This window comes from Fringilla coelebs (genome assembly GCF_963513975.1).
Source record: "Fringilla coelebs genome assembly, chromosome: 23".
In the NCBI taxonomy this organism is placed as follows: domain Eukaryota; kingdom Metazoa; phylum Chordata; class Aves; order Passeriformes; family Fringillidae; genus Fringilla; species Fringilla coelebs.
This window is the reverse complement of record NC_140049.1, coordinates 3,057,378-3,084,894: the sequence shown is the minus strand read 5'-3', so window position 1 is coordinate 3,084,894 and position 27,517 is coordinate 3,057,378. Positions and strand designations below refer to the sequence as shown.

At 51.8% G+C, this 27,517-nt stretch overlaps 1 protein-coding gene across 1 annotated transcript in view; it reads right to left on the bottom strand.

The window, feature by feature from the left end:
• Nucleotides 1-1,990: 1,990 nt before the first annotated feature.
• Nucleotides 1,991-27,517, bottom strand: part of NFASC (neurofascin) — an 80,213-nt gene continuing 54,686 nt past the window's right edge. The window contains exons 25-30 of the mRNA XM_084220449.1: nucleotides 21,803-22,066; nucleotides 18,849-18,965; nucleotides 17,253-17,408; nucleotides 11,670-11,801; nucleotides 10,921-10,990; nucleotides 1,991-4,958 (exon numbers count right to left, since the gene is read on the bottom strand). Coding sequence (XP_084076575.1) covers nucleotides 4,727-4,958; nucleotides 10,921-10,990; nucleotides 11,670-11,801; nucleotides 17,253-17,408; nucleotides 18,849-18,965; nucleotides 21,803-22,066 — 971 coding nt within the window. The 3' untranslated portion in view covers nucleotides 1,991-4,726. The remainder of the gene's footprint in view (nucleotides 4,959-10,920; nucleotides 10,991-11,669; nucleotides 11,802-17,252; nucleotides 17,409-18,848; nucleotides 18,966-21,802; nucleotides 22,067-27,517) is intronic.

Below are 27,517 nucleotides of genomic sequence, written 5' to 3'. Positions count from 1 at the left end.
TGTGCCTCCAGTTGTGGTGTCACCTCAGGGAGAATGAGAGCAGCCTCCGGATCACGGAAGCACAGCGATGTCCTCGTATCCCAAATTCCTGGTGTTCCCGTCAGCTGTCCCAGGGCTGGGTGCCAGGGAGGCCCCTGGAACTGAGATGGAGCCTGGATTCATCTCCAGGACATGGATGTGGAGTTGGCTCGGAATGTTGTAGGAACAGGACGAATCTACACATTTGGGGTTGAGCTCGGCTCCTGAGACTGCTGGAATCTGGGGTGTGGTGCTGGAATTTGGGGTCTGGCTCTGGAATTTGGGGCGTGGTGCGGGGATTTGGGGTCTGGCTCTGGAATTTGGGGTGTGATGTGGGGATTTGGGGTCTGGTGCTGGAGTTTTGGGTCTGGCTCTTCCCTTTTTATTTCTGAATGAGAAGTTGGCTCCTGATTTAAACACTTGATGAAGAAAGGGTTCTTTCTCCTGGAGAGATGAGAGTGTTCCCTGCCCCAGAGAGGTTGTGCTGATCCCAGGGAGGGATCCTTGTCCCTGTGATGGGAATGGGAGCATCCCTGCTAGCCCTGGGGGCCACCACAGGAATCAGGACAGGAGGTGACCGGGATGTCCCCTCTGGAGAGGGGATAGAACAGCAGGGCAGCTGCCAGGGAATGGGATCAGGATCAGGATGGGGAAGATCCCTCGGCACCACAAATCTTTGTGTGGATTCTGCATCCATCCCTCCATCCATCCATCCATGGATCCATCCATGGATCACTCCATCCGTCCATCCATCCATCCATCCATCCATCCATCCATCCATCCATCCATCCATCCATCTGTCCATCCATGGATCCATGGATCCATGGATCCATCCATCATCCATCCATCCATCCATCCATCCATCCATCCATCCATCCATCCATCCTTCCATCCATCTCCTGCTCCAAGGATGCTCCCAGGACACAGTGTGGGTTCATCCCAGCCCTGTCTGTTTTTTTGGGAGCTGTGGGGTCACCCTGTGAGCGCTGTGGAAGGTTTGGGGTCAGGGCTTTTCTCCCTGGATGAGTTTTTAACCTGGATTTTCTTTAGGTTCCAAAACTCCAGGGGGGAAATTTTGAATAAATGTCAGAATTTTTGCTAAACCTTGGAAATGTTGAGTTACTCTTACACCGAGCTGAGACAGGGCTGTGAGTAACTTACACTGAGTTGTTTGTCCACCTCTGCACCTCCTCCCTCTTCTCATTACTCAAAGTAACCTGGGGAATTTTGTGAGGAAATTCGGGATAAGGTTGGGCGGAATCCAGCTCCTTCCCATTCCTCTTTTTCCAAAGGGATGCTGAGAGATTTCCTCAGGGGTGGGGTGGTCCAGGAATACGGCTTTTCCTGGGAATGGCACATCATGGATGCCCAACACAGACCCACTTCCAGCAATCCCTGCCTGATTTCCGAAGGTTTGGAGGTGCCTTGTGGTCCCTGCCAGCAGCGAGGACTGGGAGTGCTGGGAAGATCCCAGATCCAGAGGCTGGATTTGTTTCTCATTCCCAGCGGTGCCTGGGCAGGGAGTTGCCCAAACTCAGCTGGGAGTTAGGAATGGGATTGTCCCCATCCCAGGGGCGGTGTCACCTTTGGGAATGGGATTGTCCCCATCCTAGGGTGGTGTCACCCTTGGGAATGGGATTGTCCCCATCCCAGGATGGTGTCACCCTTGGGAATGGGATTGTCCCCATCCCAGGGGCTGTGTCACCCTTGGGAATGGGATTGTCCCCATCCCAGGGGTGGTGTCACCCTTGGGAATGGGATTGTCCCCATTCCAGGGGCAGTGTCACCTTTGGGAACGGGGCTGTCCCCATCCCAGGGCGGTGTCACCATTGGGAATGGGATTGTCCCCATCCCAGAGGCGGTGTCACCTTTGGGAATGGGATTGTCCCCATCCCAGGATGGTGTCACCTTTGGGAATGGGACTGTCCCCATCCCAGGGGTGGTGTCACCCTTGGGAATGGGATTGTCCCCATCCCAGGGGCAGTGTCACCTTTGGGAACGGGGCTGTCCCCATCCCAGGGCGGTGTCACCCTTGGGAATGGGATTGTCCCCATCCCAGAGGCGGTGTCACCTTTGGGAATGGGATTGTCCCCATCCCAGGACGGTGTCACCTTTGGGAATGGGATTGTCCCCATCCCAGGGCAGTGTCACCTTTGGGAATGGGACTGTCCCCATCCCAGGGCCGTGTCACCTTTGGCCTGGGGGGTGTTTGCCCAAACGCTGGATGGAATTCTGGGAGTCGCTGTCCTGAACGGGATGGGCGGCAGGACGGGGACTGGGGCGTGGCTGTGTCCACACTGAGGGCCACAACGGGGCTGTCCCTGCCAGGGGACACCGCTGGAGGGTCCTGGCAGGGCGTGACAGATGAGGGACATCCCTGGGACAGCTCCCCCAGCTCTTTGAGGGGGCTCTGCCTCTCGACCCTGACCTAAACCCTGGAATTCCTTTGCCGTTGGTTTCATGGAACGATTCGGGTGGGAAGGGACCTTTTAAGGTCACCAAATCCGACCCCACGAGCTCCATCTTCACCCCACGTTTGACCTATCAGAGAAGACGACCAAGATAAATGATAATTATTATTTTAAGGAAGGCATTTGCATTGGATTAATTTGCATCCATCTCTCGTGTCGGCCCGGTCCGGGCTCTTCCCAGGATCCATCGGGATGTGGCAAAGTCCCTCTCCACATTCCGTAGCAGTGGGAGTATCCCTGTCACCCACAAGTCTCCAGAGCAGAAAGAATAACTGCACAAATCCCGTTGCATCCCATCCAAAAAAACCTCCATCCTCCTCAGAAAAAAAACAAAAAAAAACCAAAAAACAAACAAAACAAAAAACAAAAGGAAAATCCATCCAAAAATCCATCTTTTCCGAAGGAAACCGGATCTCTCTCTCTCTCTCTTCGCAAAGGTACCTTTGGTTTCAAAAGTGCAGGAAGTGGGAGGATTCACGGGACACAGTCCATCAGGAATCCCTGCCTTCTACCCTGATCCGTGCTGGGAGAGCTGGGAACGCTCCCAGACATCCCATTCCTACTGCTCAGGTGGATCCAAGGCCGTCGGGGGCGCGGAAGCGGAGTGGGAAGAGCATCCTCGGAGTGACTCCCCGGCAAGTCCCAAGCTGTGTAAGGCATGTGAGGGAGCGCTCAGGGGAGGGGTTGCTGAAATCCTGGGAGTCTCCAGGCGGGATGGGGGTCCCACGGTGGCTTGGCTGAGTGCTGGAGGGGGGAAAGGCCACTGTCAGAAAGGAGGAGGGGGTTTAGTGGGAAAAACAGCATCCGGTTCATCCCGATGCCCGTGGAGGTGTGGGTTTCAGTCCTGTGTTCCTTCCTCTTGGTGTGGCCCTGAATCCTTCAGGGAATCCTCCCCCTGATCCCGGGGGTTTTTTCCATCCTCAGCAGTTTGCTTGGATTATTTTTTCATTCATCATTGTGGTCTCCTCGTCTTATTCTGATCCCGCTCCTTCTTCCAGGCCCTCTTTGCTACATTGGATTTATGGAGTTGCCTTGGAAAGAAAGCAGGCGTGGGGCGGCTCCCCACAAAATCCCTACAAAGCAAATTTAAACCCAAAAAAGGTTTTTCTGCAGTGCTGTTACCCCAGGCTTGGCAGGGGAGAGGCTCTTCCCTGTCCTTCCAGAAATCCCAAAAGTTCCTCCACAACCTCTTCTCCTCCCGGGGTGCTCCGGAGCTCGGTGGGAACGGGGGATGAGCTCCCTGTGGGTTTTCCCAGACTCAGCAAGGACAAATCCCGCTGCTGAGGGAGGTGGTGGGGACCTGCTCTTCCCTGCATAGGTTTTTTCAGGAAGGAGTGTTTTTTGGGAGAGGTTATGGGCAAGGTGCTGCCGTGAGTATGGACGGCTGAATAATCCGGTGTTTTCACCCCAAAATCCACCCCTTTCCTCCTTCCATGCCTTTGCTCTGCCCAGGCCCCTCTCACCCCTCATCCCTCCCCAAAATTCTTTTTCTTTTCCCCTTTCCCTCTGATCCAGAACCTTCCTGGAAAAACTAAAAAAAAAAGCCTCGGGGAGCCGAGAACAACATGGGGCCCCTCCAGACTGGCCCTGAGGCAGCCCCAAAACTGGGGAACAACCCCAAAACTGGGAAGCAACCCCAAAATGAGGAGCAGCCCCAAAGTGAGGAGCAATCCCAAACTGGGAAGCAACCCCAAAACTGGGGACCAACCCCAAAACTGAGGAGCAATCCCAAACTGGGAAGCAACTCCAAAACTGAGGAGCGGCCCCAAACTAGGCAACAGCCCTAAAACGGGGGAGCAACCCCAAAGCTGGGGAGTGGTCCCAAACTTAGGAGCACCCCAAAACTGGGGAGTAATCCCAAACTGGGGAGCAGCTCGAGCATCTCCTCCCCTCCAGCAGCTCCAGCTCAGCCCCGATTCCCGCTCCGGCTCCCGCCCCGCGCGTCCTTCGCCATTGGCTCGTTTGCTAAGGATAAACGGCATTGGCGGCCGCCTGGGCTGCCTTGTTGGTTGGAATATTTTTCTTTTTTTTTTTTGTTTTTCCCCTTTTTTTTTTTGTGTATATTTTTTTTGCCATTTTAAATTTTTTTCTCTATTTTTTTTTTGTTTGTTTGTTTTTTCATTTCAGTCCTCGCTCGATTCCCTCTCCTGCCGGAGGCGGCGGCGGCGGCGGCTGCCGGCGGAACCCCCGGCCGCTCCGAACCCCTCGGGCTGTGGGTGTTTTTCCCAGCCTTTTTGCTATGCCAAGGAATAAATGGCATTGACGGGGGACGTGGCCTCGGAGCTCTCGTTGCCCTCGGTCTCCTCTTTGTCCTTCTTGACCGTGTACTGGCCGATGAAGGAGCCGTCCTCGTTGAACTGGCCCTCGCCCCCTTCTCCGTAGTCCACCAAGCTGTCGTCGCTCTCCTGCTGCTTTATCGTGCCGTCCAGCGAGGTCTGGCTGTTGGGAAGAGGTTTGTTGTCTTCATCGCTGGCAGCAGAAGACAGACAGACACGGCAAGGGTTGAGAAACGGGGCTGAAAACCTTCCCCCGAGGGATGGGGATCCTAAATCGATCCGCAGCGGGAACGCGGCTCGGCAGAGCCCTAAATCGTGGGGGCTCGTCTGGGTGTTGGGGAGTGTGGGGGGTGGAGGGGGTTGGGATCTCTGAACACCCAATTTTGTGGTTTTTCAGCTCAGAAATCAAATTTCTTAACCTCGTTTTCCTCACCTCAAATTTCTTAAACCTCGATTTCCTCATCTCAGTTCCTTTCCCTCAATTCCTCAATCAGAATTTCTAAATCTAAATTTTTTAACCTCAATTTATTAACCTTAATTTCCTAACCTTGATTTCTTACTCACATTTTTTTACCCTCAAATTCTTACTCTCAATTTCTTTCTCTCAGTTTCTTAACTTTAATTCCTTACTCCAAATTTCTTTCTCTCAATTTCTAAATCTCAAGGTTTTTAACCTCAATTCATTAATCTCAGTTTCTCACTCTCAGTTTCTAAATCTCAATTTCTAAATCTCAGGTTTTCAACCTCGATTTCTTGCTCTAGATTTCTTAACCTCAATACCCCGCCCAAAATCTGGATCAATGGGTCTGGATGAACATCAGGAATATTCTTCCCTTGGGTTCTTTCTCTCTCAGAGTTTTGGCCACCCTTGGTGACCTGGTTGAGTGGTTTGTCCCCAAATTTCCTTGAGAAAACACAGTTTTTCCTTGAAAAAAACCACATTTTTTTCCTTGGAAAACATGGTTTTACCTTGAAAAAAATGCAGTTATTTCTTGAAAAAACAGTTCCCCTTGAAAAATCACATTTTTTCTTGAAAACAGAGTTTTTCCTTGAAAAAATGCAGTTTTTCCTTGAAAAAATGCAGTTTTTTTCTTGGAAACCACAGTTTTTCCTTGGAAAAAACCACATGCAATGGGGAGCATTGCGAGGGGACACTTTTAGGATGCCAAGTTTTGTGCAGCTTCCAAAACTCCTGGGAATTTCCCTTTCCCAGTTTATTTCTGGGCATTTTCCCTTGCTCAGTCTGGGTTTTCCTCCTTTTCACTAAAAGCCAGGTCACTTAAAAATAAAGAGTTTGACCCAAAAAGGGAAAAATACCACTTTAAAGAATTCCTTTAAATCAAAATTCAACCAAGGAAAAGCTGTTTTTCCTCGGAGGGCAGGGATTGGTACCCCATAAATTGAGATATTTTGGGAAGGATGAGAGTGGATTGCTCAAAATTGATATAAAAATTAATTTTTATATCAACTATCCCTTAGTTCATGCAAATTCTGTCCTATTCCTGAAGACATCCCCGAAATATTTGTCCTCCCACCTCCATTCCTGTCTTTTTCCAGTTGTTTTTTTTTTTAGCTTGGGATCTGCCAGGCTCACTCCACTCCATTCCTTTATTTTCCTTAAAATTGGTGAAAATTTAGGGATTTTTTTTTTTGTTTTTTCTACTTTTCCTGGGCTCTTGAGCAGGGCAAGGCATTAATTCTCCCTCATTCCATGGGATTAATTCTCCCTCATTCCATGGGATTTATCAGCTCCCTGAAGTGGGAGAGGAATTCGGGATCCCACCGCGCCTTTCCTCGGATCGGCGCTTTGGGAATTCCATAACACAACCCCAATATTTGAAATTTCCTATTAACTTGGCATCACAACAACAAAAAAAACCCAAAATTGTTAGATCTGGAAGCAGATATTTTTGAGGAAAAAAGGAGGAATAGTTCAGTGAGGAAGCAGGACTGGTTAGAAAGCCCCAAAAAACGCGGAGTAGAGAGCGGCAAAACGCAGATCCTCGATTCCCAACGCCCCTTCCCAAACTTTGGGGGGTGGCTCAAGCCAATTCTGGAGCTGGATCATCCCTAACTGAGGGGTTGCAGCGCCAAATTCCCGCTGGGAATGCATTCCCAGAGAATTCCTGCTGGTTTTACCTCTCTCCAGGACCCGTTTACCCCGTTAGTGCGTTAGGAGGGAGCGGCGGTTTTCCGTCAACTCCTGATGGGATCTAACCCTGTTAAAATGGATTTCTGGGAGCGCAGCTGAACCAGGCGTTAGGGAGCTGGAGTGCCCAGATGGGAATCACGTGGGAAATGCTCTCCTGAATCCCATAAATCGTCGGGAAGAAGGGGAGGCTGGAGCCGGAGGGAGGATTTTCAGGACTAAGAGTGGGCAGTTGGACAGGATCCAGCGGTTCTGGCTCGTGTCCCTTGTCCCCATCCCCTGGGATGCACTTTTTCTTGGAAAATAATAATTTTTCCTTGAAAAAACACAGTTTTCCCTCGAAAATCCGTAGGATTTTTTTCCTTGAAATATCCCACGTGCATTCCCAAGTTCAATCCCGCTCCACCAGGAGGGATCGGCAGCTGGAGCCGGGGGGCCTGGCTGGATTTGGGGGGTGCACCCAGCCCACAGAGCAATTCCAAGCAGGATCTGAGTCTCCAGAAGTCCCTGTGGCAGCGGGAATTAGAGGGATCTTGTTTAATGTGTTAGGCAGGGATGTGGGAAGGGGGTCAGGGGAGTTTTGGCCGTGAAGAAATCAACGGGAGGAAGGAAGGAAGGAAAACAAAATTCCCAAAAAAGCGGAATGTGCCGGACTTCTGGCAGCACGAGGTCCTACCTTTCAAGAGACCTTCACGGTCCATGTGGATAGACCAGGTGAAAAGGAGGAGAAGGAATGGGAATAAAACAGAGAGAAGCAGAAAGAGCCTGATCAGAGAGAGAAATGAGGAGGTTCTGCATTCACAGGGGGAGTGCTATGACCCAAAAAATAAATTTTAAAAAAAGGGAATTGTCGCCTCGTTATACCAAATGGAGCAGGGAGAGCCATTCCAGGCGGGATCAGCCTCCTTGGAAGCCATCCCAGCGTGGGAAGGGCCATCCAAGAAGGGCTGGGTGGCATCCAGGGGACAGTGGTGGCTCTGGGGAGCTGCATGCCGCAGGACAAGGATGGCTGGGTTCACCCCAGAGTCCTGCTGGGATTCCTTGGAATGGCCCTATGGATAAACCTGCTCCTTCCCAGGCTTTTCCAGAGCTTTCCTCCCTCACGAAGCTCCTGGCACAGTTCTGTGTCCTCCCCTCTCGCTGCCTGCTGAGATGTCCCCTCCTCTAGCGGCACTGCCTGCACTGTGTCACACGTGCCCTTCTCCTGGAAACCCTGACTGGAAATCTGGACCCTAAATCCCCTTCCCGGCATCCGGAGTTTCCAGCTGCCTCCCCAGGGCAGCAGGGAACATTTGGTATAATGAGGCACCGGTGCTGGCATGGAACCTTGGCCGTGGATAATGGTCCTGGCCTGGGAAGGAGCTTCCCTGCTTTGGGAACACCATTATCCCGGGGTCGGAGCGGAGAGATGTGACGGGATCTCGGGATGAGGAGCACGGAGAGTGGCATGCACAGGGCGCCGGGGGCGTGAGGGTGACGAGGGCACAGCAGCCATGCCATGGGGAGGTGGGAGCGGGAGCCGGGATGGGCTCAATTCCTGCCCTTCCCTGAAATCCCAAATGCTGCCCCTCCCGGAGCCCGGCCCCGCAATCAGCCCCGAGCTCCATCAGCCAACAGCTCCAGCCTCCGGCTTCACCTTCCCTTCTGCCTCCCGGAGGGAAACCTCCTGGAATTCTCCAGGAATCCTGGTGCTCCTCAGGAGGAGGGGGCAAAGTTGATGGGTTTATGGATTGTAGGAATTTTTTTTTGCTGTTCCTACTAAATTAGTTTTTTCCCCCCTTTATTTAGTCCATAAAACTCCATGGACTCCATCCCGGAGTTTTATTGTCCTTTTATTGTCCTCCTTTGATTGTCCTTCCACTGACTCCTGCCTTTCCCTTGGAAATTTTGGGAATGGGATTGTCCATGAAAGTCAGAGCTGCAGCTGAGCAGAAGGATGAAGGATTCACCCCAATCCTTCCCCTTGGATGGTGCCAGGGGATTTCTGCCAGCCATTCCAAGAGTTTGGGTTCCCTTTGGAGTGGGAAGGTGCCTGGCCATGGATTTGACTCAGGAATGGTGGATGGGGCCAGGAGGGGGTGGCTGGACCTCCCTTCATGGGCTCTGGAGAAGCAGAGACAGGAAATCTGGGAATGCTGCCAGAAGCTGGGCCTGGGGAAATCCCTGTGGGAATCCCTGTGGGAATCCCTGTGGGAAATGGGGGGTTCAGGCTTCCCACAAGCCACCCCACAAATCTGGGAAGCACGAGGCTCCCTATCCTGACTGGAATCACCATTTGGGGCCAGCCTCTGTCCTGGTTATGGCTCATTCCCATGCCAAAAATCCTGCCTTGGGAAGGGATGGGTCTGACCCCAAAACCTGCAGCAGGACCAGGCTGGGCTCGTTCCTCCTCTGCTGCTTTCCCTGTCCCAGCACGGAATCCGAAGGGAGCATCCCAAAATAATTCACAGGTGGAATTTTTGGCCACCCCTGGAAGCACTGAGCAGCATGGAGGGGAGGAAGGGGCTGGCCCTGGGTGCTGTTTAGGACATGCCAGCCTTTCCCTACAGCATCCTGCTTGCATTCCTTGTTTTCTGGGGGTCTGGGGAGCTTCATGGAATCCTTTGGAATAAAAAAATCCCTCTGAAATGGAGTTTCTATGCCTCTGGCGAAATTAATGTGATCCTGGTTCTGTTCCATTTCTGTTTCTGATTCCTTTTTTTCCCCCTAAATCCTGTGGCAGAATCCATTCTTACCCCATCTCTTCCTGAATCCCAAACCCATTCTTCCCATGCTGGGAATAACACAGGATTCAATCAACCCCCCGTTTAAAGGAGGAGGGAAAATTCCCTGTTGGGTTTTGTCTCCAGCTCAGGTGGGAAAAGGAATTTTAATTTTTTAGAGAATTCAAATTAAAATGTCCCAAATCCCCTCAGCTGCTGGGTGAGCCCTGACAGCCAGACCTGCTCCTGCACCTGGGGCATCACGGAGAGCTGGGAATGCTTGGGAAGCTCCTGTCCCTTTCTGACACATCCCAGGAGATTTCCTGGAGGGAAAAAGGCTCTGCTGCTCTTTGGGGGTGACATTTGCGTGCGAAGAGCGGGACGGAGCTGGGGCAGTCAGAGAGGTTCTGGCTGAATCCCTGCTGGAGCCTTCAGGGGGTTTTTGTGGGATTGTGTGGGGCTGGAGCACAGGCAGACCCCGAATCATTCCCCTTTCCTGCTTCCAGGGCTGATCCCTACAGAGTTTGGGGCATTTCTCCCATGGATATTCCTTTATGGGAAGGACAGGAGCTGAGACTGCAGAAATACCCTCAGGCTGCTACAAAATTTGGGGGTTTGGGGTGGTTTGGGGGGGTTTCACTTGCCAGGAGTTCTGTAAAGGTTGTTCTGTTCCTGGTGGGAGCTGATCCCAGAATCCCAGCTCTGCTCAGCCTGATCCAAATGGAATTTTGGGCATTTCTCCCATGGATCCTCCTTTTGGGTGCTTCAGAAATACCCTCAGGCTGCTACAGAGTCTGGGTTTTGGGGGTGATTTTTGTGATTTTATGTGTTGGAAGTTCCACTAAGGTCTCTGCTCCTGGTGGGAGCCATCCCAGGGAGCTGATCCCGGAACCCCAGCCCTGCCCAGCCTGATCCCAACAGAACTTTGGGCACTTCTCCTTTAGGATACTCCAGAAATACCCTCCGGCTGCTACAGACTCCAGGTTTTTTGGGGTGCTTTTTGGGATTTTATGTGTCAGAAGTTCCCTTAAGGTCGGTTTACTCCTGCTGGGAGCTGTCCAAGGTCGCCGATTTCAGAATCCCAGGAAGAGGAGGTGGAACCCCACAACCAGGCGGCTCCAGCAGCGTTTCAGGAGCCCTTTCCTTCGGGAATTACAGCGGGAAGGCGGCAGGAGGAGGAAAGGGGGGACAGGGATCGTTCCGGGGGGGGGGATTCGTGGCACCACGGGGTGGGGGAGGGGGCTGTGATGGTGGGGGAGGGGCTGATGGGGGTGGGGGGGGTCGGACATTCCGTGGGGTCCTACCTGTAGTCGAAGGATCCGTCCTCCACGTTCTTGTCCTCGGGATTGAGGTGCTCGTCCTTGTTGTCCCGCACTGCGAAGGAGCAGAGCCCGCCCCCAGTTAAACCAGTAAGGATGGAAGGGTTTGGGAATGGGGAGGAGCTGGGGAAGGGTCCTGGGGGGGGGGTGGTCTCTGAAGGGGAAGAGCTCAGGACCTGCTGAAACCTTTGGAATGGCCATTCCCACCTCTCACCTGGATATTCCCCACCACTGTATTTTGCCACACCCATTTGAGATTTGGGATTTCCCACTCCCACTCTCACCTGGATATTCTCCACCACCGGACCATGTTGTACCCATTTAAGTTTTGGGATTTTCCATTCCCACTCTCACCTGGGTATTCCCCACCCCTGGATGATCCCCAAGGATCTTGGACCTGTTTAACCCTTGGGAATGGCCATTCCCACTCTCACCTGGATATTCCCCACCACCAGATGATGTCATACCCATTTAAGTTTTGGGATTTCCCATTCCCACTCTCACCTGGGTATTTCCCAGGACTGGATGATCCCCAAGGATTCTGGACCTGTTTAACCCTCAGGAATGGCCATTCCCACTCTCACTTGGGTATTTCCCAGGACTGGATGATGTCGTACCCATTTCAGTTTTGGGATTTCCCATTCCCACTCTCACCTGGATATTCCCCACCACTGGAAGATCCCCAAGAACCCCAGACCGACTGAAATCCTGGGAATGGCCATTCCCGTCCTCACCTGGATACTTCCCACCACGGCTCCTCTTGATGAAGCAGACGATGAGGAGGATGAGCACCAGGAGGGCGATGGCGCACATGAGGCCGATGAACCAGCCCTGCGTGGCGATGTCCACCTGGTTCTTGGTGTAGGCTGTGGAAAAAGGGGAAAATATTCCTAAGGAATGGAGCAAGCCATGCAGGGAATGGAGGAAGAGGAATTCAGGGCGCTGCTTCAGGAATTTTCTTTAGTTCGGGTGTGTGGTTGAGGTTGTGGTGCAAGAATTTGTGGGGTTTTTTGTGTTTTGTGGTGTTTTCTTGGTGGGTTTTTGGTGTTTTTCTGGTGTTTAGTTGGTGGTCTTTTGGTGCTTTATTGGTGATTTTTTGGTGGGGTTTTGTGGTGTTTTCTTGGTTTTTCTTTGGGGTTTTTTGTGGAGTTTTTGGTGTTTTTATCACAGTGTTTTGGTTGGTTTTGTTGTTTTATCGGTGTTTTTGGTGGTTTTGATGGGGTTTTTTTCCTGTAGTTTTTTGGGGGTTTTGGGTGTTTTTTGGTGGGCTTTTTGGTGATGTTTTTTCATGGCTTTTCTTTCCTTTTCTGGTGGAAAATAAAATCAGTTTTATCAAGAGCCACAAACAGCGAAGGGCCCCAACAGAAAGGAAAACCTGGGAAAAGGGAATTGCAAAAACAAAAGGTGAAGGAAGCTGGGGAAGGAATCTGATGGAATTTGCTGCGCCTGAAAACTGCCCTGGGTGCTGGAAGATCCAAGAGAAACATTCCCAAGTCCTACTGCCCAGGGATTTTGGGCAGCACAGCTGGATCAGGGAATTGCTGAGTTCTGAGGGTTCGTTGGAAGCGTTGAACTGGGATGAACTGGGATGAACTAGGATGAACTGGGATGAACTGGGATGAACTGGAGCATAGAGGGGTCTGATAGCTCCGAGTGTTTTCTCCTGCAGCAAATTCCTGCTTCCAGCACCTTCCCAAGGCTCCTGCCTGTTTATAGGATTAATTCCAAGCCTGTTCCCATCCTCCAGCTCCTGTGTCCTCCCTGCCATTCCCCGACTCCCGGCTCGCAGCTCTCCCACACGGTCAGACAGGCAGATCCACGGCCTAAAAATAGCTCCAAGGCTGCCTTTTCCAGCCTCTCCTTGGAATTCAGTGAGGCAGAGGAGAAAATAACCTTCAGCAGGGCGGAGGGGCTGGGTTTATCCAAGCTGAGGGAAAACCGAGGGAATCTGGGAGAACCAGGGTGGCTGGGATGGAGTTGGGAATGGAGATGGGCAGGAGATCCTGAAAATCCTGAAGATCTGGTGAGGAAAAAGAGGGATAAAGAAAGCAGGGAGCAGCCCTCCCTTAATGTGTTGAGAGAGAAAGGATCTTGGAAGAGAGGCAGCCAAAGGAAAAATGGGTTGGATTGGCAAAAATTCCCAACCCACAAAATTTAAGGGACCAAACTGTTCTTGTTCCATTGGAATTGAGGCCAAGAGAAGAAGGGTTTTCCTCGGGATGAAATGCAGGGAATTGCAGGTGAAACACGGCAAGGAAATTCGGATTAAAGAGGAGAATGACACGGAGGAGAATCTCTGGTCAGGAAGTGACGCCGAACCCGGAATATTTTGCGGATTTTGGGCAGCACCGAGAGGGGAAGGAGCTGCCTGATGGCTCCTCTGGCTCCAACACTGCCAAATCCCACATTTCCTCAATCCCAGCCTGAATTCCAGAGTCCTCGAGGATGTGCATTTAGATGGGGAGAATGAGATGATGACAAAGAAATGGATTCAATAATCTGAGTGCTGGGGAAGGGAAGGGGAAGGGAAGGAAGCTTTGCTGGAAAGCTTGGAGATGGAAAAATTCCATGAACAGGGATGGGATTTTTCCAGGGAGAAACAAGGAGGTCTTCAAAATATGAAATCCCAGAGAAGCCTGAGAGGTGGGGTGGGAGTTGGAGCTGGGTGTGGAAAGGAGGGAGGATTTAAAACCCGAGTCCGCAGGAGATCTCACAGGAGGATGGGGGCACTGCCTGTAAGGAAGGGGAAAATTCCCATCCTTCCCAAAAAAGGGGGATAAATCCATCCTTCCTAAAAAAGGGAGGATAAATCCACCCTTCCCAAAAAAGCAACACTTGAGGGCCAAATCAAAGTCCCTGCAAAGGCAGATTTGGAGTACACGAGTGACTGTCAGGAAGGAAGGTTTGACTGTCCCAGGGGATTTTGTGATTTGCTTTAAGGTGAGGCCAACCTCGAGGGAAAATGGAAAGCAGCTGCAGGGTACGACAGGTCCTGATTGGAATTGCAGCTGCAGAGCCTTTTTAAAAAATAATTAATGATAATTTCGTGGCAGAATATTCGTTAGCTCAGAGTTGTCATTGATGTGCCCGGAGCCGAGCTCAGCTCCACCAAATTTTTTTCTTGGATTGCAAAAGGAATCTTTGGGTGTGAAAAGTCCCCTCTGGCTGCAGCTTCGTGTGATCCTATTCCCAGAATCTCAGGATCACTGAGGATGGAAAATCCCTGTGGGATCATCGGGTCCAAGCTGTGCCCAATCCCCACCCTGAGCACTCAGTGCCACCTCCAGGGATGGGCACTCCAAACCCCCCTGGGCAGCCCCTTCCAGCCCTTTCCATCAGCAAATTCCTGCTGATGTCCAACCTGAGCCTCCCCAGCCCAGCCTGAGGCCGTTCCCTCTCCTCCTGTCCCCGTTCCCTGGGATAAGATCCCAAATCCCCCCCGGCTGTCCCCTCCTGGCAGGGAGTTGTGCAGAGCCAGAAATTCCCCCTGAGCCTCCTTTGCTCCAGGCTGAGCCCCTTCCCAGCTCCCTCAGGACTCTCCAGACCCTTCCCAGCTCCCTCAGGACTCTCCAGACCCTTCCCAGCTCCCTCAGGACTCTCCAAACCCTTCCCAGCTCCCTCAGGACTCTCCAGACCCTTCCCAGCTCCCTCAGGACTCTCCAAACCCTTCCCAGCTCCCTCAGGACTCTCCAAACCCTTCCCAGCTCCCTCAGGACTCTCCAGACCCTTCCCAGCTCCCTCAGGACTCTCCAAACCCTTCCCAGCTCCCTCAGGACTCTCCAGACCCTTCCCAGCTCCCTCAGAACTCTCCAAACCCTTCCCCATCTCCATTCCCTTCCCTGGACACTCTTCCCAGTGTTTAGACAAGCTGAGAAACTCACCTATTTATTTATTTATTTATTTAAAATTTAGCAGCCCTCCTTCTCTACTCGGCTATTTTTGTCATTTCCAAGTGCCCTTTGCTCCTGGGAGGAATTTTTTTGGCTTAATGAGCTGCCAGTTAATCAGGAATGAAATCAGACCTCAGCCTCCTGCAGGGGAATATTTCTTATTTATCTGCCCCCAGCCTGAAGAAACCTTTGGAACAACGATTTACAAGATATGAAAATAAAAAAAAAAAAAACAAAAAACCCCTAAAACTGCTCAGTTCCTTTTTATCCAAAGCATTCCCGATGCCATAGGATTGTCAGCAGGGGTCTGGCACTTGTGTCAGCAGCATCCAGCCAGGAGAGAAATGGATGTGGAGCGTTTATTCCTGCAGGGAAAGCGACAGCTCCGTGCATCCCACAGGGCTCAGGTCAGCACCAGCCTCAATCCCAGGGATAAAGGTGGCTCCATCCCTTATTCTCCATGAAAATATCAGTAGGAACCTCTCAATTATGGAAAATATATGCAGAGTCTTCCCAGCAGGAATCAGCCAAGGATATTGTGCTTTTTTTTTGCTGTTTTTTTAATGATGCCTGGCCACTTGCTGTCGCCTCCATCACCCCACGGATCCCAAATGGGGGGAAAAGAAGGGGAGGAAGGAAAAGAGGCGGGTCCAGGTTGGGATTGGTTTTCCAGAGGGATAAAGTGGTTATTCAGAGGGATAAGATCATTATCCATAAGGATAACTCCCATGGGAGGGCAGGAGCTGATGGAGATTTCAGATTCGGGGAAAGGGAAACAAAATTGGGGATTTAACTCAAAACTGGAGCTGTGCTGGGAGGGATCTGGGTCCAAAATCAGCTCTGATGGGACCAGAATATTCCAGGGGCTGCTGTGCCAGGGATGTGCTCAGTCCCAGAGCAGTTTGGGGACAGCTTTAGCTGAGGGTTTGTCAGCATTGAGCAGGGTTGGGCGCTCCAGAGTCACCTGGATGTGGCACCTGGGGACACGGTGGCCTTGGCAGTGCCAGGGAATGGTGGGGCTCAGTGATGGCAGAGGCTTTTCCAATGTTAATTCCATGGAACATCAGCAGCTGCCATCTGTCCCTTCCAGGGAATTACCCGGTGATGTTCCAGATTTTCTGACAATTTTGGCTGTGCACAGGGGGTGTGGGGAGCACTGCTCCCCAATTCCCACAGCTCTCTCTCTCTTTGAGATTCCCATTTTCCTTTTGCCATTCCTGGCAGGGTCTGGAAATTGCCAGAGTTTCCCATCCCACAGCTGGAGCCGAGCAAAGCCATTTTAATTCCTTGGAAATCCCCACCTCTACCTACAACACTCTCAGGGAGGCTGCTGCAGTATTTCCTGCTCCGTGGAATTCCAGCAGAGTGGAATTGACAGGAGCTGTGCACAGATCCCTTTGGAAAGGCCCTGGGTGGATATGAAGGGATTTAGGGCTGTTTGGATTTACTGGGAATCCTCGGGAGGAAATGGCAGAGTTTTACAAACGCACAACCAGGGAAATCCACAGCCAGGAAAATGCGGAAACCACACGGATACAAAGCCTTGAAAATTCCACACTAAGTGCCAGGGAAACATCCCAGGAGTATGGAAATCCCTGGGGATACTCTTGTGCCATCACCACATTCCCACTCCCAATCCTGCACCCCATCAGTGATGCCTCATTGTCCCCCAGAGTCCCAACGGGCACCAAGGGGCCGCAGGCAGAGGCTGTGACAACGTGAACGCACTCTCCTTCCTTTCCTCCATTCCAAAGAATCCCCATCTCGATTCCAAGGGATCCCCATCCAAAGGGATCCTCATCCAAAGGGGTCCCCATCCCGAGGGTCTCCATCCAAAGGATCCCCATCCCGAGGATCTCCATCCAAAGGGATCCCCATCCAGAGGGATTCCCATTACAAGGGATTCCCCATCCAAAGGGATTCCCCATCCAGAGGGATCCCCATCCCGAGGGTCTCCATCCAGAGGGATCCCCATCCCAAGGGATTCCCCATCCAAAGGGATTCCCCATCCAGAGGGATCCCCATCCTGAGGGTCCCCATCCAGAGGGATCCCCATCCTGAGGGATCTCTATCCAAAGGATCCCCATCCTGGGAGATTCTCATTACAAAGGATCCCCATCCCGAGGATCTCCAACCAAAGGGATCCCCATCCTGAGGGCTCCCCATCCCAAGAGATTCCCCATCCAGAGGGATTCCCATCCTGAGGGATTCCCATCCTGAGGGATCCCCATCCAAAGGGATCTCCATTCCTTCCTGAGATTCTCGTCCTCCATGCAACGCCGAGTTTGGGGCAGTGGGATGAAGGATTTCCATGCAGCCATGGCCAAAGCACCGTGGGGATGGTGGGGCCATGCCGGGGCCATGCCGGGGCCATGCTGGGGACACGCCGGGGACACTCTGGGGACACGCGGCCGACGCCTGTCTCACCTGAGCTGGTGGTAAAGGTAATGTACGAGTGCTCGCTGGGGTGGGACCATATGGGGAACACCCACAGCTTGTACATCATCCCCGGCGTCAGATCCGCCAGCTGCACCGAGGACGGGCCCTGAGCCTTAACGGGGATTGATTTCTCTGTCTTGTTACCTGGGGAACAGAAACCGCACATCAAACCCCGCCCGGACACCCCGCGGGGACAGCGGGGACACTGCGGCCCAGGCGTGGGGCTGGCCCTGGGGGCTGGCCGGGAGTTACATGGCTCCTGGGGCAGGGAGCTGCTGTCTGGGGTCGGTACTGAGCCAAGGAACTGCTGGTTTGGGGTCAGTACTGAGCCAAGGAACTGCTGGTTTGGGGTCGTTTCCCGAGCCCAGGAACTGCAGGTTTGGGGTCACGATACTGCAGACAAGGCACTGTAAAATCCCTGGGATTGAGTGGGAATAATGTGGCCCTGGGGACAAGGAGCTGCTGATTTAGGGTCGGAACCAGAGCCAAGGACCTGCTGGTTTGGGGTCATTTCCTGAGCCAAGGAACTGCTGGTTTGAGGTTGGTACCAAAGCCAAGGACCTGCTGGTTTGGGGTCACTGCCCTGGGGACAAGGAGCTGCTGATTTAGGGTCGGTACCAGAGCCATGGAACTGCTGGTTTGGGGTCACTGCCCTGGGGACGAGGTGCTTCTGGGGTTGTTATTGTGGCTTTGAGATTTTGTACTACCACGGCTGTCCAGAAAGGGCTGAAATCTTCAAGATTTCCTCCCTCAGCCAAATCCTGGAGGGGGAATCCCAAGGAATTGATGCTGCTGCATGGATTCAGCACCTGGGCTTGCCCCTTGTGCTTTCCAGTGACTGGGAAAAAATAGGGGTGGGTTGGGAGCTGGGATATGTGGGATTTAGGGCCTGGCAAGCTCATGCATATCCTGAAATATGGGAATTTTGGAGACCAGGCACTGCTTTGCACAGGGAATAATTTCAAGGACAATTCAAGGTCACCTCCTAAGGGAAGCTGGGATGGCAGGAGGGGTTTCCTGCCTGGAATTACAATTTCAGGGATTCCGGACCGGCACAGCAGCGGATGCGAGGGCTGGGAAATAAACTCGGGGATGAGCAGCAGCCGGCACTGCCTCTCCAGAAACCCCAAACCAACCAACAAGACAAAAACATCTCCCTAAACCAGCGCCAAACCCAGAAATCCCGGCTCTGCCTCCAGCCCAGGACGGAGCCGTACAACGCTAAGGAACACCGAGGAGGAGGTTTGGGATCTTAGAGGATTCTGCCAACTCCAGGTTCAGGAATCCCATCTTCCAAATTCCCATCAATTTCATTTTCCTCTCTGTTCTCCACCTCTTCCCGTTGACCTCGACATTCCCAAAGATCATCAAACCCCACGGCCGTCGGCGCACGGAGAGGGAACCCCCGGAGAACCGCCTCTGATCTGCCCCCAACCGCCACAACCACCACGTTTTCCCTTCTATTTTTTTTTTCCAAGCTGGCCATGGAATCATGGAATTAAAAATCCAAGGAAAGGGCGGGAGCTGGCAGGATCTCTAAGGGCAGCGCCACCCCGTAGAGTCCCCACGCGATCTGATGCTTACTGGTGATATACTTAACCACAAAGTCAGTTCCTGCCGAGAAATTGTGGCTCCAGGTGATGTTTGCCCAGTTACTGTTTGCCATGGCTCTGATGTCCCATATGGACGATCCATTGGCGGCTGGGGGACAGGTTAGAACACGAGTTAGTCTTTAGTGGGGTTAGGCCCGGCTCAGAGGTCAAAGTCTCGTGAAAGTCTCGAAAACCTGGCAGAAACCATGCAAAACTTGGCAAAAACCTTACAAAACCTCAAAAAACCCTAACAAAACTTGGCAAAAACCTTACAAAACCTCAAAAAACCATCACAAAACTTAGCAAAAACCTTACAAAACCTCAAAAAACCATAACAAAACGGTACAAAAACCTTACAAAACCTCAAAAACCATAAAAAATGGTACCAAAACCTTGTTAAGCCTCAAAAAACCTCCAAACACCTGTACAAAAACCTTATCAAATGTCATGAAAGCACATAAGCATCATAAAAACTTCATAAAAACCTTAAAAAGCCCTACAAGCACCTTACAAAGAATGTCACAAAATCCTTACAAAAACCTGACAAATCCTTACAAAATCCATAAAGAAGACCTCACAAAGACATTATAAAACCTCATGAAAACACATAAGCACCATAAAAACCTAAAAAAACCTTACAAAATCTTAATTAATCCTCATCAAAACCTTACAAAATCCTGACAAAAACCTTAGAGAAACCTCAGAAAAACCTTAAAAAACTTTACAAAAACCTTACAAAATTCTTGCAAAAACCTTACAAAATCATTACATAAACCTGGTGCAAACACTTTGGTCTCAGCCTAAGCATGAGCAAACCTCAGCCTAAGGCTGGATGGATTCTTTCCAAGATTCCCAACATTTTTAGGGAATTTTGGGGGGTGTTTAAACCCAACGGCACTCGGCTCATCCTGGAATTCATCCGGGACACATCCCTGAGGATCTGGGCCGGCGGGGAAACCTCGTCCCGGAATTCCTGCATGGATGAGCACGGATCCAGTGCTGGGAGTGGCGGGGAATTGTCACTTCACTGTGGCCCCGGTGGGACAATGAGGTCACGCGTGTGTGAGGTTGAAGTTAAGGGATCTCGACGTTGCTTGGGATGAGTCCCGTTCCTACAGGAGTGGGAGCCAGCCCCGCGCTGTAGTGGGGTTTTAAGGGACAGCAGAGAAGTGACACCTTGGGGTTTTATTGTCATTTTTCCTCGAGGTGTTTCAATGTTTTGATGCCATAAATCTGGGATCGACCACCACAATCCCTTGGAAAAAGCCGGTTTTGGGGTTTTAGGGCACTGGCGCTGTGGGGTGACCTGGAATCCCTTAAATCCCAGCCTGGGTTGGATGGGGACACCGGAGGTTCCTTGTTTCCTCCTGTCCTCTTTCCCTGCTCTGCTCCTGGCAGATCCCCCCTGCAGAAGGTTTTGGTGGCTTTAAAGCATTTTAAGCTGATTTTATGCAAAAATAAAGAGAAATGGCTTTGAACTCAGTCATGCAATCATCCCAGACTCGTTTGAGCAAGAAGGAACCCTAAAACTCTTCTCACTCCACCCCCAATCCACATTTTCCTCTATCCCAGGTTGCTCCAAACCCCAAGTTTTTAATCCTGATTTCATTCCCTTTTTAGCTCGATTTATTTTTTGAACAACCCTAATTATTTATAAACCATCAATTCCGCTATCCTGGCGTTTCAAACCCAGATAAATCCTTCCAGATTTATCCCTCAAACACATCCAGGAGGGAAGATTTCCCCACCAGAGCCGAGTTTGACTCTCCTGATGGTACGAGAAGATCTGGGAAACACCCAGCACAGGGATGGTGCTGGAACTCCCACCCTTCCCCGGCGTTCCCGGGGGCTCCGGCAGCGCAGGGAGCAGCGGGATAAACCCAAGGACTCGGATAAATCCTGACAGGTCTCCTTGCTAACAGCTGAGGTGCTAAATCCGAGCTGACGTCTCCTGCAGGAGCACCAGAACCCGTTTGTAACAGCTCTAAACATCAGATCACACTCTGGGGGGAATTTGTAGGGTTTTCCACCTCTTCCCAAACTGTATCCAGCATCACCACAACCCCAGCAGGGCTGGGTTGTTCCCTGGTGGCAAGGAACCCTCCAAATTCCAGCTTGTGCACTCAGATTCTGCAGAACCCTCCAAGTTCTCATTTAAACACCCAGATTCCACAGAACCCTCCAAATTCTCATTTATACTCCCAGATTCTACAGAACCCTCCAAATTCCAGCTTGTGCACCCAGATTCCACAGAACCCTCCAAATTCTCATTTATACACTCAGATTCTACAGAACTCTCCAAATTCCAACTTGTACACCCAGATTCTACAGAACCCTCCAAATTCCAGCTTGTGCACCCAGATTCCACAGAACCCTCCAAATTCTCATTTATACACTCAGATTCTACAGAACTCTCCAAATTCCAACTTGTACACCCAGATTCTACAGAACCCTCCAAATTCCAGCTCCTACACCCAGATTCCTCACCACTCTCCAAACTCCCCCTGGTACACCCTGATTTCACAGAACCCTCCAAATTCCAGCTTGTGCACCCAGATTCTGCAGAACCCTCCAAATTCTTGTTTGTACACCCAGATTCCATAGAACCCTCCAAATTCCCACTGGCACTCCCAGACTCTGCAGAACCCTCCCAATTCTCATTTATACACCCAGATTCCACAGAATCCTCCAAATTCTCATTTATACACCCAGATTCCACAGAATCCTCCAAACTCCCCCTGGTACACCCAGATTTCACAGAACCCTCCAAATTCCAACTTGCACTCCCAGATTCTACAGAACACCCCAAATTCCAACTTGCACACCCAGATCCCCATGCCGGAGTCATGGGACGGCTCTGATTTTCCCGATATCCCAAGGAATCGAGGCGGGGAAAGGTCCCAGTAGGGTTAGAGAGGGGTTAGAGGAGAAAGGAAAGCTCAGTACCCAACTCGTGCCTGGTGGTGGCTGCCGGAGCCCTCTCGGCAGCGGCGCTGGTGCTGGCGGCGGTGCTGGCGGCGGCGCTGGTGGTGGTTGTGGTTGTTGTGGTGGTGGTTGTTGTGGTTGTGGTGTCGGTGGTGGTTGGGGTGGTTGTAGGACTGGTTGTAGGACTGGTTGTAGGACTGATTGTAGGACTGGTTTCAGGAGTGGTTTCAGGAGTGGTTTCTGGACTGGTTTCCTCCACTGCGGTTGGAGGCGGCCCAGTTGCCTCTGGGAGAGGGAAACACCGGCTTTGTACCTGAGGTGGCGTCTCCTGGGCACTGCCCTCCCTGGGGTGGCACAGCACGGAGCAAATCCCACCAGGAACACATGGCCGGACCCCTTTTCCTGCCCCTGGCCCCATGCAAAGTGCCCTGAGTCCATCCCAGGAGCTGGGAGAGGTGCAAGAGCAAACCCCACTGGGACACAGGGCTGAATCCCTTTTTCTTGTCTCTGGCCCCATGCAGGGATGGCCTGAGCCCATCCCAGGAGCAAATCCCACCAGGAACACAAGGCTGGACCCCTTTTCCTACCCCTGTCCCCATGCAAGGTGTCCTGAGTCCATCCCAGGATCTGGGAGAGGTGCAGGAGCAAATCCCACAGGGAATGCCAGGCTGAGCCCCTTTCCCTACCCCTGTCCCCCCCTGAGACCATCCCAGGGGTTGGGAGAGGTGCTGGGGCTGCTCCTGTTCCCCCAGTTCAATCCCAATCCCAATCTCAGTCCCAGGCCTGAACGAGCTGCTTGTCCTCTGCCTTTCCCCTGCCCATCACCCTCCTGGGATAAACCAGCCTGGGAAAATGCAGCTGAGGGGATGCTCAGGTTTGTCCTCACCCCATTCTCCTGCAGCATTCCAGGAAATGGGATTTAGCTCGAGGAAAACTCACTAATCCCATTAATTCCATTAATCCTGCACTACACCTCCAGCATTTTTGGAGCTGCCAGCTCATCCTGCAGCTTCCCAGCTCTTTCCAGCCTGGAGAAGGAGCAGCTTCGGCATCCAGGGGGGTTTAACTCACAGGGGAGGGAGGGATGGAGCTCGGGCAGTGCTTGGCCCTCCCAATTTACATCGAAATGAGGGTTTGGAACACCCCGAGCTGTCCAGGGGGATAACTGGGAGAGATTTGTTTGTTAATTGTCCCCCTCGGGCTGTGATCCCAAGGAAAAGCAGGAATGTGCTCCAGGAAAAGGGGGAAATGTGTCCTTTAACCCACCCTGAGTGGGGTGAGGGTCCCACAGGGAGGGAGGGGCGCGCTGGATGGGGCTGGAACCTTCCAGCAGAAATCACAGCCAGAATTCAGCTCCAAATACCAAAGGTGACTCCGAGGGGACTCACCCCAGCACACTCAGGTTAAATTATATTTATCATCATTGTTCCTGTGGGCCACGGGATTCCAAATCCCTCTGATGGGTGAAGGAAGCCAGATTTTATAAATATCACCCTCCAATCACAACAGCTCTAGGGAAGCACTTTAAAACCAGTTCTAGGAGCAAGCCAGGCTTTTCTTCCCCACCCACCTCATCCCCAAGGAGAGCCAAGCCCTGAAACTCAGCATCCAAAGGCTGAGAGGGGCAGGAGCTCTCTCAGTCCGTCTGAGATGCAAAATTAGAGTTTGAGCACAGCTGAAAGCACCAGCCCGGGTCGGGGGTGACCCCAGAGCAGCCCCAGGTACTCAAAAACTCCAGCCCAGCTCCAGGAGTCCCCCCAGAGCACTCCTGGGTCCTCACAGCCCCCCCAAAACTCCAGGCCAACCTCATGGATGTCTCCAGAGCACCCCAGGTTCCTTAAAAGTGCCCCAGGAGCAGCCACAGCCACCCCAAAACCCCTGTCCAGCCCCAGGAGCAGCCACAGCCACCCCAAAACCCCCATCCAGCCCCAGGAGCAGCCACAGACACCCCAAAACCCCTCCTGGTCCTCTCGGCGCTGACCCCACAGCATCCCCCCGATCTCATGCATCCCGATCCGAAGCCCCCCGTGCACAGCCCGTCCCTGCCCCGGCCCGGGGGGTCCAGCCCGGCCGGGGGGAGGTGACAGGGAGGGGACACATCCAAAGGCTCGGCTTTGCCCTCGCGTGTTCGTGGTGAGCCAAAATAAAAAAAGAAAACCAAAAGGGATTTTTGCGTTTTGCCCTTCTGGGTTTGTTCCGCAAGCACTTGGCGGGGTCCCGAGGCCGCTAAAAGCTTTTCCTGCGCTGGGATTTGTCCCCATCCATCTCCGCGGATTGCTGGCGGGTTTTTGGGGTTAAGAGATTGGTGTCGCCGGGTTAATGTCCCCATTAACGGGATGGAGCCGCGCCGGAGGCTGCGAACACTCAGCTAATGCAGGCTCGGCATTCCCGCGGGGATCCCGGCTCCCCTCGGAGCAAAACGAGACCTCAAAAGCCACAAAGTGAATTTGGGGAAGGCGGGAGCCGGCGGAAAACCTGGCACGGCTTTCCAGCTTCCATCGGGGCTCTCCCAGGAGCAGCAGGAATTCAGTTTTAATGCTCCTCCAGACTTTGGACGGGAAGAGATTATCCGGGATAAATCTCTGAGCATCCCTCACGCACCCAAATCCTCCGGGATTCTGCCCCGCCTGGAGCAGCGGGATGAGCTGCCAGCGGCTCCAGGCGGGGTTTGCCCTCCCTGCCCCACTTCCCTGGCTCTGGGGGAAGCGATTCCCGCCAGCGGAGCCGTCACTTCCCATCAGGATAACGGGGGATGGATCCGAGCGAGACCCGGGAGGGGATGCGGGGATGAAAATCAGCCTGGCAGGAGCGGGGACAGGTGAAGAGTGGGATGGGGTGAGCTGGAAAACTCGGGGGGCAGGGTGGGAGTGCGGCTCCCATGGAGAGGGAAGGGTGGGGTTGGGTCCTAAACCTGCCTTGGACTCGTCTGGGTTTAAATCTGAAATGGATGCGGGAGGAGAGCTCAGATTTGGGGAGGATTTGGAATCCATCCCCTCATGAGGGCTGGGGGGGATCTCGGGGATCAGAGGGGTCTCAGGGATTTCAGGGATCCCAGGGATCCAATATCCCCCAAACTAAAGGGATCTCAGGGATCAAGGGGGATTTCAGACATCCCATGGAGCTGATATCCCCCAAAGAAAAAAAGATTACAGGGATCAAGAGGGATTTCAGGGATCCAATATCCCTCAAAGAAAAGGGATCTCAGAGATCTCAGGGATCAGAGGGATTTCAGGGATCCTAGGGATCCAATATCCCCCAAAGTAAAGGGATCTCAAGGATCTCAGGGATCAGCAGGATCCCAGGGGTCAAGGGCGATTTCAGACATCTCATGGATCTCCTATCCCCCAAAGAAAAGGGATCTCAGGGATCAGAGGGGTTTCAGGGATCCCAGGGATCCAATATCCCCCAAAGAAAAGGGATCTTGGGGATCAGAGGGGTTTCAGGGATCCCAGGGATCCAATATCCCCCAAAGAAAAGGGATCTCAGGGATCAGAGGGGTTTCAGGGATCCCAGGGATCCAATATCCCCCAAAGAAAAGGGATCTCAGGGATCAGAGGGGTTTCAGGGATCCCAGGGATCCAATATCCCCCAAAGAAAAGGGATCTCAAGGATCTGACAGTCCCTTCCCGGGGTCCCTTCTGGCTGCCACCAGGAGTGACAAAATCCCAAAGGGACACAGGAGACCCAGGCTGGCATTGCCAGACCTTTGGAAAGCCTGGAAATCCCATCCATCCTCCTAAAAACGGCCGTGGTGCTCCAGGCACGGCATTCCCGAGCTTTGTGGAGGAACTGGAATTGTTCTGCATTCCCAAAGCTTGGACAGAAAATTTGGGGCCAGGATGAAGCACCTGGAATTTGTGGGATGGGGGGAAAATCCCCCTTTTCGGAAAGAGAGCGGCCAATTCCCCATCCCAGACCTCCTGGGAATTGCTCCAAGGGGGAAGAAATCACCCGGGAAATTCGGATTAAAAAGCACCAGCAGCAATTCCCAGCTCTTTATCCCATTTTAGCCGAGCCCATCTTCCTGGAAAGCGCCAAACGAGCACTCAGCTCTTTAATTGCCTCCCTTTCAAGGCTTTTTCCGTCTCCAAGATCCATTATTCCCTCTCAGGGAAGGATGGGGGGGAAGATGATGGATTGAAGATGCAGCAATTAATTTCACTAATGAGAGATGCTGAGCTCTTCGCTGCCTGCCCAGCCGGGAGTGAGCAGTAAAAAAAAAAAACAAATAAAAAGTCCAAACCTTCCACAAAAACCTGTTTGAACCTCAGATTAGGGGAAAAAAAATCCCAGAGAGGGAGAATCCTAAAAGAAAACCAGGATTTTTTAAAGGGAAGCTCTAAGGAAAAAACACAAATCCTGCTCAGAGTAGGACAATTCACGAAAAATGTTTTTTTTTTTTGTTTTTGCAAAATGCAGGAAGCAATCCCAATCTGTGCTGCCTTTTAATTATTTAAAGGTGCTTTTAATGTGTTGTTGGACTGTGGCAGCAGCTTTCCCTGGGGTGTGTCTACAAAATAATGAGGCTTGGAGAAATTGGGATGAATTTTTCATGATTTTTGATGATTGGGCCGAGGACATTGGCGGAGATTTATTTTGAATTCTCCCGGTTTTTACCAAGAGAATGGAATTGAGAGCCCACGGATGTGAAGTGCTGAAAATCCGATGTGGAAAGAGAAGAAATTGGAGAAGAGAAGGAGGTGATGGAGCAGAAAGAGAGGGCTCAGCAATTCCTTCTGTTTCTAAAATGAAAAATGGGATTTTTCTCCTCAAATTCCCATTTATGGACAGAGAAAAGTCAGGATTTTCCCTTTGAGTCTAAACCTGATTCCTTTATGCTCCCTGATGAAGTTTTTTCCATAAGGATGGAAAATCAAAAATCCAGTTTGGGATTTTTTTAGCATAAATAAAAACTCTTTTTTAATCTCCTCTTTTTCCCAAATCTCCTCTCCTGTCGTCCAAAGCCTGGCTTAGGAAAGGTGAAACCTCTCCTGAGGGAAAATCCTTGCACATCACTTCAATTCCATCACCTGCTCTGGTTCCTCCTGACCCTCTGTCAGGTTTTCCCTGGAAAATGAACTTTTCATTCCCTGTCAACACCAGGAGAATTTTCCTGCAATTCAGGACAAATTCCATAAAAATCCACCTGATCTGGGTCAGCCAGTGGAGATGGGGAAAGTCAGGGAGCATTTCCGAGGATTTTTTGGGAATGGAAACATCCTCTGGAGCCTGAGGAGAAACAGATCCAGCTCTGGAGTGGGACTGGAGTGGGAAAGGGAATTTCCCATGCCCTGAGTCCCCTCCTGGAGCCTGGAATGGGGAGGAAGATGAGGCAGCAATTCCCGACCTCCAGCTCCACTTCCCAACTCTCCCAAGTGTCATTTCTCCTTTTGGAAAAGGGGAAAATGGAGGGATGGGCTCTGGATAATTGGGGGATTATCCCTGAAATCACAAATAATTCCAAAGGGGCAAGAAATGAATGGAATGATTCAGTGCTGGGAGGATGAAGAGATCAGGCCGTGATTCCAGAGTTCAGCAGGAGCCTCTGGAAGCAGAAAAGGATTCGAGGTGATCCTGATCCACAAAGAAAATCCGGATTCTGTTGGCTGAGCCAAACCCTGGATGGAGAAGGAGCTGGAGGAGAGGGTGGTCCTGATCCTGTGGTTTTTTAATTTGGATTTTCAGGGATTTTATGTTCATTTCCAGGATTTTTTATGTGAACTTTCAGGATTTTTA